General features: G+C 38.9%; 1 protein-coding gene across 2 annotated transcripts in view; it reads left to right on the top strand.

Annotated features, from left to right (window-relative positions):
- The window catches only part of SAMD4A (sterile alpha motif domain containing 4A), a 160,055-nt gene that overhangs the window by 95,530 nt on the left and 52,406 nt on the right, over window positions 1-12,119 (top strand). The window contains exon 4 of one of the 2 annotated variants that reach the window (XM_032236429.1): window positions 11,366-11,629. The exons of the other annotated variant lie outside the window; for it this stretch is intronic. Coding sequence (XP_032092320.1) covers window positions 11,366-11,629 — 264 coding nt within the window. The remainder of the gene's footprint in view (window positions 1-11,365; window positions 11,630-12,119) is intronic. 2 annotated transcript variants of the gene reach the window in all.

Here is a 12,119-nt window from a genome sequence, read left to right as displayed (position 1 = left end):
ACCTCCTCCTTCTCCAACAGCAGTGCCGGATTTCCTCCCAACGCTGCGGGGGCGCCAGCGGGAGCTTTGGCGGCTTCATCTCAGCCGCAGCGCTGGGCAGCAAATGTGTTGGTGCTGTTGGAGGAGGAGGAGGAGGAGGAGGAGGAGGCAGCAATAGCACCTGAGGATAGGACAAGAACCAATGGAAACTTGTCAGGAGACTCAAGCTGGAAATAAGGAGAAATCTGACAGTAAGAACAATTAAAATCAATGGAATCTTAATTCATTTGCTACAGGTTTTCAAAAGACTGGAGGGCCATTTGTCTCAGATGATATAAAGACTCCTGCCTTGGACAAGGGGCTGGACTAGAAGACCTCCAGTATCCCTTCTGATTCTATGATTTTAAAAACCACAAGCTTTTTACAGCTCGCTTGCAACTTTACCAAATTTAATTCAGCCATTTCCTTTTGTTATAAAATGGGTATTGCTAGTTCAATGCACATGCACTCCACTTTTAAGATGCTGAAAAAATCCCCATGACCTGCAACAAAATTCATTCTTCTACTCTTATCTTGCCCTAACTTCTGATAGGTTCCTGAAATATAGATCTATAAAATTTAGTGAAAATATCTATTTTAATACAGACTCGTAAAACAGATTGGGACAAATGACATTAGTGCTCTGGGATAATAGCAGGTTTACTCTATTTGGATTTTCAGATAAAAGGTATCTTTTGTGCTAAGTTCTAACAATGTAGTTCTCTAATGTAACTATGAAACAGTCCAAATATATAATTCCCCTCAGGGAGGAATTCTGGGAGTTGAAGTCCACAAGTCTTAAAGCTGTCACGTTTGAAGACCCCTGGGGTTTTTTTTCCCTAAAGGGTTAGGGGTGCAAGGGTCTTGTAACAACAGCTTTAAGACTTGCGTGTTTCAAATGCCAGACTTTCTGAGCCAACATTTTCGTTGCTAAGCAGGAGCGTTGTTAAGTGATACTGATATTATATAACACTTTTAATTAAGCGGGTACCTTGAATAAACATAACTTTGAGTTTCAAATAATACTGATTTTGTTGTTGACATATGTGAAAAAAATTCAGGTGCTCAGGCATGAAAATATGCCGCTCAAACACTATACTTTTCCGCTCACACTAAAAAAAAATTAGAGGGAACATTGGCTGGTGTGCAAGTAACTCAACACAATTCTTGCCTGCTTTATCAGTGGACTTGTTAGCTATAATCCTCTTATTTCTTGTTTCTTCTTCATCCTCTTCCTTCTTCTCTTTCTCCTCCTCTTCTAAATGAAGATCATCTTCTAGAGTATCAACAACTGGGGAAACCCCATTTTAACAATAGAACAATTAAAGAGAGATTTGAACTGCCTCTGCAAAAGACTGGAGTTGATTTAACTATCATGAGGACATAAAGACCATTATTAAGGTGTCTTATAACTAAAATTAGAGGCACATGATGAGGGGGCCAAGAATAAGTTTGCAAATAGTTTATACGAGAAGATACTAAGATTTTTTTTAAAAAAATACAGAGCTTTAAAATGTATTTGGTAACACTTCAATCTTAAACGTAGGTTCAGGTTTTCGTGTGTTACACAATTTAATATGCTTTCTGAGTTGAGAATTGTAATACAAAATGTGGAAGTGCAACTAAAGGATTTCCTTAAAACTGCCGATAGAATTCCCAACTATTCTTAGGAGTAAATATGTAGATCTTTATTGTTAGTATCACTGAATTTATTAGTAGGATAAGCTTGTAAATACTGCCTTTTCTACCATTTAATTGCGCCTTCTGTTATTTCATTTTATTTTAGCTTTGTGGTGGCAGCAACCATCTGTTTACACAGGGAATGTGCTAATATCTGCAATGAAAAGATCTATACATGGAAAGAACCAGTATTACACTAAATTTCTTGGCTACTCAGCTAATTGTAATTTCATGGAATGGTTTTGCTGATCAGATTTCAGACAGACAGACAGACAGACAGACAGACAGACATATGTTCTACATGAGCTCTAAAGTATCTATATGGTTTTTACTGACCACAACACTGGAAGAGGCCTAAATCAACCTCCCCCAATCTGGTGCTGTCTGTATTTTTGGGATCAGGATGGGTGAATTATCGTATCTGAGCAACAAAATCTAAATGACAGCAAAGGGCCTGGTGTTTTCTTTCTCTTTGCTGCCATCAAGTGCTCATCCACTTTTTTTGCAGCCCAGAAATCCATCTATATCACATATAAATGAATATGAATTCAGTTTGGCATTTTCAACCTGGAATAGGGCAATTCAGCATGGCAAGTTTCCATTTTCACCCCCAGTCCCTTAGACATCACTTTGAAGCAAGCCTTTATCTGCCTTTAACGCTACAGTCTCAAAGTGAGGAAAATACAGAGCATGAAAAAGCACCCCTTTCATTATCCTGAAGTTACAAAAAACTTTTTCCTACAGAAAGAAAATAAATTGCCAGTGCCCTTCCCATCCATATTTGCAATAAATGTGTGAATTTATTTGGCCAGTTGCAAAACTAAAAAAAAAGTAATTGTTAAGGGGGAAGCCACCCTGTAGTGAAGGCACCATTCCTTCTTTTTCTGTTAAAAAGTATTTTATTTTTTGGCTCTAGTACCATGGGGGCCTTTTTGCAGCCATTTCTCAGTGGTCATAGATTGCAAAATGGAGTTTTTGTGAGTGGATATTGGCTTGTTTAACCCAAACGTTCAAAAGTGGCCAGTGGGTCAAAATTTGGTGCACATTGATTATTTAAGCAGAACAAAATCAAACCCGAAAGTTCTTTTAACAAAACTATTAAGGTTGTCTGTACTCCTTCCCCAGCAGTGGTTTGAAGAAGCAGCAGTAGTGGTGGGTTTCAAAAATTGTTGGAACCTACTCTGTGGGTGTGGCCTCCTTTGTGGGAGTGGCTTGCCGCCCACGTGACCAGATATGAAGTTATGAATTAGTACTTAGGTCGGTCCAAGTAGCTATTCAGAAGTTAGTGGTTAGAAGCAATCGTAAAGCAAGATATGGAATTAAAACCAGAAATATTTTGTTGGCTATTTGAAAGGAAGTATAATATATATTTAATTTTACACATGTTAGCAGCTGCTGGAATTGTGTTTGCACAACAGTGGAAAAACAGAGATATGTAAATGAATAAATATTACAATGTGCAGGAATAAATAAATTGACAATTAAAATCAAGAAGGCTTTGAATACTTTTTCACGTGGGATTGGTTTTAGCAATTGCCAACTAATGGAAACAGAAATTAGAAATCCAAAAGTATGAAAGAAAACATCAATTATGTAAGGAAAGGTCCCTAAAATGTATAAGGAAATATTACTAGATCATTATTAATGCGTAGATAACTGTGGGACATTACACACCCACCAGTGGTGGGTTTCAAAAAATTTTGTAACATCTTCTGTAGGTGTGGCCTGCTTTCCGGGTCCACTGGTGGAACCTTTTCTAACTGGTTCGGTAGATTTGACGAACCAGTTCTACTGAATAGGTGCGAACTGGTAGGAACCCACCTCTGAGCAGCAGATACCAAAAAAATTAGCTGGGAGGATGGACAGCCAAGAGCAAAGCTAATTAAAAACACAGATTGCCAACAAGCCAATATTGGGAGGGGTGGGGACAGTTCTAGTAAGTATAGAGGATGGTCTTGAAGGACAGAGGAAAGATCCATTACCAGAGAGCAATAATAAAGAAAAAGAGGTTTGAAGCCAATCCAAGAAAGTGATTCATGAAAACCATCTCTGCAGTGCATGTCCCACCACTTAATTCACGTGAAGATAAAAGGGAGGAAGGGAAACACATTCAGACTTGCAATGTTGCAATGATATGTGGGCATGTATTTATTTATTTAGCTTACGGCATACAATGCTATGGAAATCTACAAATGCTACACAACACAGTCCTGACAGCCTAAATTGCTAATTTATTCCATTCGGCACTTGCATGCCTATGTGGGAATGACCTTGGGAGTCATGACAATGAGAAACAACTAAGGGAACAATCCAATAAATGACCACTTAGCCCACAATAGGAATGGGAGGGCCAGGGCAGGGCAGGGCAGGAAGCTCAGAAGAGACCTTCCCTAGTTTGGGGACCATAAAGGGGATGGAGGAAGAAAAGTACTTCCAGATTTGCAAGATTCTGTTAATGTAGCCATACAATAAGGAGTTAAATAAAGAATAAGTTCAACTGGTCATGTTTCCTCTTTGGTCTACCTCATAAAGCTGATGGAAGATTGATACCTGCCCTATGAGGTAGACTAGACTAGGAAAGAGACACTCTTTAGACCTAAATCTACTTTTATTAGAACAGCTATAGTAAAAGAATCTTGCAAGTCTGATGTGTTTCCTTTCCTCCCTGTTGTCTTCAGGACTGTCTTGAGATGTTTCCTCAAATTACTTTCTTGGCCGGGACTCAACCCTTATTTATTTAATCATTTCCTTGGCGTTGGACTCTTCCTTTGTCCTTCAAGGCCATCCTCTATACAGTACTCACTACAATCGTTTCTCTTGTTTCTTTTTTTTTAAAACAATTTTTATTTGTTTTTGAACAAGGACAAACAAACATAAAAATAAAAAAACCATTTTCCATTACGAATTGTAGAAAGTGTGTCAGTTGGTTATTGTATTTCCATGCATCTCTTCCATAGTCATCACTTGCTTTTCATATCAAATTGCATATTTTAAATTCACCTATATTCATGTATATCACAATTATTATATCTCAACCTTAATTTGACTATAATTGTTTTTACATCCTTTTATATATAATATTCAAAATCTAGAATAGGAGTATATGATAACTTTCCATTAAATCATCCTAAAATCATCCAATCACAATACATCTTTATAACATATTCTAGATAAAACTTTTAAACCTCCTTTCATAATCTCCATGTGTTGTTTATATAAAATTTCTTATTATCAGACTAATATATCTATATGTATTGTTATCATTATTAATCATTATTTAACTATAGCTATTGTCACTTCATTTTATACATACTACTAGTAAACTAAATTTAGCTTAATTTTTTATTATACATTTTCATTGCATCAACCTACATCTTTCCAGTAATAGTACGGTCTTCTATCGCTTGCCATTTGTAGCATTAATGTTCTGGTTACTTTCTTAATAAATCTTGTATAAACTTCTCTTGGCAACATGTTATTCCTTTCCTATCTCGTAAAAGCTTGAAATCCAACATCTGTTCTTTCCATCAGTTTATCTTTGGTTATCGCTAGTGTTTCTGTCAAGATTTCTCTCCTTATCTCCGTCACTTTTTCTCTCTTTCCTTCTTCTGTGCTTTGAAGTCTGGGATAGAGTTCCAATCCATCTATCTCCCCTTTCCATATTCTGCTCTTGCCATTACCAACCAAGCTCACTTTGTTGTCAATATCCACAGTTTTCTTATCTCTTTGCTCATTTTTTTCTTCCATCTTTTAAACTCTGTCCTCCATTTTCTTCATTTGGTAAACATCCTCAGTTTCTCCATCAGATTTTTTTGTTTTGTATTCCATATTCTCCAATCTCTTTTCAATTCTCTCTGTCACAACTAATAGATTTTGAATTTCAAACATAATGATTTGCAGTGTTACAGTTTCTTTTTCCTGCTGAGCCATTCTTTCAATCTTGCAAACACTGCCACTATAGGGTTCAAGGCTATTTTAATAAACTTCAAACAGGTTCATTTATTATCTTTCAAGTCAAAATGTTGTCTTCCCTCCAATAGCTAGTGATAGAACTTCCAAAAGGCACCTGTATAAACAACTTGTGCTCTTCCTACTATCACTGTCAGTAAACAAACTGAAAGAACCTTGAATCTCAAGTGATCAAAGAGAAAGAAGAAAAAAACAATGTATCCAGCCTCTAGCCTCTTAAGTGGCAGTGTAACAGTGTAGAATCAATAGCAATGAGTAGGATTCAGTCCAAAGTAAATTCAGAAAGCCATCCTTTATCCCTCACTAGGTATGTTAAGAAACTATTTGGAAAACTTTTATCAGACAAAATTGTAGCCTCAAACACATACAATTGAAAAAAATGTATAAATAGGAAGATAATGCTTAGAATCATTTGATGCAAATTAGAGCTCAAGATGGAAATAGATATGCCAGAAGTTCTCATTACAGAAAAGGCCAAAGAACAAGAGACATTATCGCTAAGGCATATTGGATAATTGAGAAAGCCACAAATACCAACAAGAAGTCAGCCTGTGCTTTCTTTGATTATTGAAAGACCTTCGGTTGTGTCAACCATGAATGTCCTTAGAAAAATGGGAATCCCAGAATGTCCTTGTGGGAAGACTATACACAAGACAGGAAGCCACCGACCAGACAAAACGTGGCAAAATGGACCAGTTCCAGGTTGGCAAAGGAGTCAAAGACAAGACTCAATAGTCTCTCCTTAAATCATTTAATCATTTAAACTTTAAGCGGAATATATATCGAGGGAGGCTGGACTGGAAAATGATTTTTAAATTGGACAAAGATACATCAATGAACTGCAGTGTGTGTGTGATACCGCTCTGATAACTGAAAATGCACAAGATTTGAAAGGTCTGGTAAATGAATGTCAAAAGTCAAAGGGAAACAATAAGCCTATGATTTAAACATTTAAAAAATGACAACAGGTAGAAAAACCAGCTTTAGATCTGACAGTGAAGATACTGAAGTGGTGGAGATAGCTTCTGCCTTTTAGGATCATCTATCAACCATAAAGGAAGCGTCAAGAAATATGCTGCAGGCTAGGACTTAGTTGGGTAGCAGTGAAGTTTTTGGATAAAGATATTCAGAGGGTACGGCATACCAGAATCATGCAGGGAATGGTTTTCTCTGTAATATTTTATGGAAGCAAAAGTTGATCTTTGAAGGAAGAGGATATTGATGCCTTTGATGCAGAGGTGGGTTACTCCCGGTTCAGTCCGGATCAGGCAAACCAGTAGTGGCAGAGGTGGCAGGCTCCACCCACCTATCCGGACGCAGAAGTGGCAAGTGCGCCTGAACCGGTAGTAAAAAAATTGGCAATCCACCACTACTTTGATGTTGGAGAAGACTCTTGAAATTACCGTGAATAGCCAAGAAAGCAAATTTGGAGTTGGATTTTATTCAACTTGTATGCTGCCCTATTCCCGAGGGACTCAGGGCGGCTCACAAACCGGAAGGGAAGGGAACAATACATAAAAAAAGAAAACAAAAACAGACAACAATACAGAGCCAGTTTAAAAGGTCTCAACAAGCACACCAGTTTGAGTGGGGATGGAACTCAGCAGCCCCAGGCCTGCTGGAACAGCCAGATCTTAACGGCTTTACGGAAAGCCTGAAGGATGGTGAGGGTCCGAATCTCCACAGGGAGATTGTTCCAGAGGGCCGGAGCAGCCACAGAGAAGCCCCTCCTCCGGGTGGTCGCCAGTCAGCATTGGCTGGTAGATGGAATTCGGAGGAGGCCTAGTCTGTGGGATCTAATAGGTTTTTGGGAGGTGATTGGCAGGAGGCGGTCTCTCAAGTACCCAGGTCCAATACCATGTAGGGCTTTATAAGTGACGACTAGCACCTTGAAGCGTATCCGGAGACCAATAGGCAGCCAGTGCAGCTCGCGGAGGATAGGTGTAACGTGGGTGTACCGAGGTGCACCCACAATCGCTCGCGCAGCTGCGTTCTGGACAAGCTGAAGTCTCCGAACGCTCTTCAAGGGCTGCAAAGTCATGATTGATAAAACAAATCAACCCAGGATTCTAACTTATGGCAAAATTATTATTGGTGACATTAGGCAAAGACCAGAAATCTGTAATGCTGGGAACAATGGAAAAAGAGAGAGAGAAAGGACAACCAAGCAGAGCAAGGTTGACGGACTGAATTAGAATGTGGTGATGGCTGAACCACTAGAATACCTGAAAAGAGAGGTTAGGAAAAATATATCCCCCAGAAGAGTTACGTGGCTGGTTAGAATCGGCACCAATTTGGTGGAATACAATCACATTGATCGATATATTGCCACAAATATTTTAAAAACAATTTAATAAACTAAACTTGGTGTATTCACAAAAAACGGAAAATTGGAAGTAATTGAATTTGACCCCAAGTTGCACTCTCCACCTCCCAAAATCCAAGTCAGTATGACAAGTTAAATAGTTTTAAAAATTAGTCTTGATTATTAAATAGTTACAGGTAAGTCCTCAACTTAAAACCATTCATCCATGTAGTGACTGTTTTAAGTTAAACAACATTGAAAAAAGTGGCATAACCATTTTTCACACTTACAACTTTTGCAGCGTCCCCATGGTCACATGATCAAAATTCAGGCGCATGGGAACTGCCATTGTTCCCAAAGAGCCGAGGTGGTGCAGTGGTTAGGGTGCAGTACTGCAGGCCACTTCAGCTGACTGTTATCTGCAGTTCAGCGGTTCAAATCTCACCGGCTCAAGGTTGACTCAGCCTTCCATCCTTCCGAGGTGGGTGAAATGAGGACCCGGATTGTTGTTGGAGGCAATATGCTGACTCTGTAAACCGCTTAGAGAGGGCTGAAAGCCCTATGAAGCGGTATATAAGTCTAACTGCTATTGCTATTGCTATTGTACTTATGACAGTTGCACTGTCCCGGGGTCATGTGATCACTATTTGTAATCTTCCCAGCCAGCTTCTTTTTACAAGCTAAGTCAGTGAGAAAACCAGATTCATTTAATTACTGCATGATTCACTTATCAATTGCAGTGATTCGCTTAACAACTGTGGCAGAAAAGATTGTAAAATGGAGCAAAAATCGCTTAGCAATTGCCTTGCTTAGAAAGAGACATTTTGGGCTCGATTGTGATCGTTAAACCAAGGACCACCTGTACTTTTTATTTTGAGCGGATCTCCATTTTACATGCTTGCTTCTTTCGTGGATTTTTTTTGAGTGCCTCAAGTGAGATCTCTACTTCCAAGAAATCGGTCTATATGGTATAATGTAGTTCCAGAACTCAGAAAGTCTCAACAAAAATAATGGTTTTTAACACATTTTAGTTGTTGGTTGATAATGTAATCTGTCTTATATTTAATATTGCATTTGCATAACTATCCTATCTCCCACGACCCTTCTCCCAATTTCAGTTGGACATCTGATTAGGCACTCCATGTATCTGATAAAATGAGACATAGTTCACAAAAATATTTTATATTTTTTAAAAAGTGTTCATAGGAAATAATGTATCAGCTACCTCCTACTTCCAGGATCTGAGTACATTTAGTTTGGCTGTAGAATACCTGTGAATGAGTTAAGCAAATATATATACATTCAGCAGTGACTTTTGCCTGGATACAGCAGAAATTCAGAAATTTTAATTGTTAAGGAAATGTACTTACTGGAACAAAGACTAGTTATAGAATTACTTATTGATTAGTTCTGAAAAGCCATTTAGCCATCTTTCCAAATGCCAGGTATTTAAGGTGCTTCACATAATCCACACTAAATATATATATGAATCATAGTTAATAATGTTCAATGCTGCTGAAAAAATAATGCATCCTGCCATTTCTTTTAAACCAATTTGAAAGTACAGATTAGTTCTGGGATAAAGGCCATTCAAGAACATGGAGTGCTGCTTCCCAGCTTAGCATCCTTCAGATGTGTCAGTCATCAGCCCTAGGATGGGGAAGCTAAGTTTAGCTGGAGAGACTAAAAACTGGGAGACTGGGAGTTCTAGTCCTGCCTTAGTCCCAAAGCCAGCTGGGTGATCGTGGGCCTGTCATACGCTCTCAGCCCTAGGAAATAGGAGGCAATGGTAAGTCATTGCCAAAGGCTTGCCAAGAAAACTGCAGGGCCTTTTTCAGGCAGTTGCCAAGAGTTAAAAAATGACTGAAATGTCACATACATTTCCACCCCAAATGCTCTTTTCTAAAAATAATTTCATTGCACTGCTTTCTCTGCATGAGGAGAAACATTACGTTCTTACAATAACAGCCGTTGTGTAATTTGTCTTCTGGTACACCTCAGATCTGTTTTACTTGATTAGGAAACAAGACGTCTGTTGTTGAGGAACAAGACTGAGTATCATCTTATTAGTTCAGGGGAAAATAAATTTATTCACTGTATTTTGATGGGTTTGATAGACATGCAGAAAGGGGTTTAGCGGTGATAGAGGCAAGAATGCATGTGAAGATGAGACCAGAACAAAAGTCCCAGAAACACAGTCAAGGAAGGAAATATATTTCAAAGAAAGAAAGAAGGAAAAAGAAGCAGAATCAACTATAAGGAGGGGAAATGGAGCTGGCGATCACCCTTTCCTAGGCACAATCTCTCTGTTTTAGGTGAAATGTCCTTTCTTAATTATACACACTTGTCTTTCAGTGATGTTGTAAAGGTAATCTTGATTTACAGCCACAATTGAGATGAGAATTTCCATTGCTAAGCAAGGCAGTTGTTAAGTGAGTCACACCCCATTTTGTGCCCATTTTGTCACATTTGGTAAGCAAATCACTGCAGTCATTAAGCGAATTGCCTTCCACCCACCCCATTGACTTTGCATGTCAGTTGCCAGCTTGGAAGGTTGCAAATGGCAAACACATGAACCAGGAATGTATATATGAGCTGGTTACCAAGAACCTATGTTTTGATCACATGACTATGGGGTTGCTGTGATAGTCACGTGAGGACTAAGCGTTAAGTAATTTCTTTCAATGCCACTGTAACTTCAACATCACTAAACAAAATGGTTATAAGTAGAGGACTACCTATATGCATTGTATGTTTTAAGTAAAAATGACCCTTACTAAGAGAAGAAAATTCCAGTTTTGTGATAGTGATGCCACTTAAAATAATAATAATTTTATCACCAGATGGATATTGTATGTAACGTAGTGGAGGTCTCAGATATTATGGTACAGTGACATATTCATTTAGTGGATCACTTTGCTTAAAGGATGCAAAGTATAATATTAAAACAAAGTGATTCAGCAAGTGATTAGCCTGAATTTTATCAGGTTAAAAATGCATCTTAATGAAAGTGACATGTTTGTCTAATTCATACTTTAAGCCAGTGGCTCTTAAAGTGGGGGTAAATACTCCCGAGGGACTTGTACATATCCCGAGACTAATGGAGCAATTTATAATTGCTTGTTTGTGAGTTCCAGTTTCAGGCTGCCATTGTCAAGACGCTTGTATAAAAGAACCATCTGGTTGGTTGTTGTTTTTTGGTGGGGGTTAATGCCATTATGTCAGACTAGAAAAAGGAGTGATTGGGTCAAACCATTTAAGAACCACTACGGTAGTTTAAATGGTGACTTGCATTCAAGGGAGACATTTGCTTTGATCTGCTAACCCTCTGGGGGGGGTGGAGGGGGGAGGAAATAGCTTGCTTTAATTTGTTTTCCACCTTGTTTGTTTCAGTTCTCTCAAGTCAGACCCACCACAGCCCTCTGAAACGGTCTGTGTCCCTCACCCCACCCATGACTGTGCCTAGCCAGCCCCTTGGACACGGATGGATGTCTCATGAGGACTTGCGGGATAGGGGACCCCAGGGCATCCCTTCCGATCATGCCCCCCTGTCTCCGCAAAGCAGTGTAGCGTCTTCAGGCAGTGGTGGGAGTGAACATTTAGAAGATCAGACTTCTACTCGTAACACATTCCAGGAAGAAGGGAGTGGTATGAAAGGTGAGTGGAAAGTAATGAACGTTTTCCCTTCCTGTCCTGATTGCTTAACAGCATGTGTGCCGACATTCACACAAAGTCCTGGAGTTGTTTGAAACACATTCTTCAAAAACAGAATACGGAGACATTTTAATTCCATTTCTGACCTGAGGCTGCACTGCAGTTTAAAACTCTTCCATTAAACAGGTGGATTTGCAGAAGTTATTCCTTTTTATTTATTAGCTGAGATGGGACACCTCCCTTAGGACAGCTATCAAGTTAGGTGAAAAAAATATCACATTCTGCAATCCAAATGTCAATATAGAAAGCATGAAGCACATTAGCTGGGTGTCAGCCCTCCCAGCCAGACCAGACAGAAAACCCAACAAAATGAACGAATTCTACTTAACTGTAAGGCTCTTTTAACAGAATCATGCAGGTCTGAAGGCACAAACTCCCTGCTTTCATTTTAATTGCTTGATCCATTAGGGCAGGTCCTTCTTAAGTTTCTTTC

Source organism: Thamnophis elegans, chromosome 1 (assembly GCF_009769535.1).
Source record: "Thamnophis elegans isolate rThaEle1 chromosome 1, rThaEle1.pri, whole genome shotgun sequence".
Taxonomy (NCBI): domain Eukaryota; kingdom Metazoa; phylum Chordata; class Lepidosauria; order Squamata; family Colubridae; genus Thamnophis; species Thamnophis elegans.
This window is presented reverse-complemented; position numbering and strand designations above follow the sequence as displayed.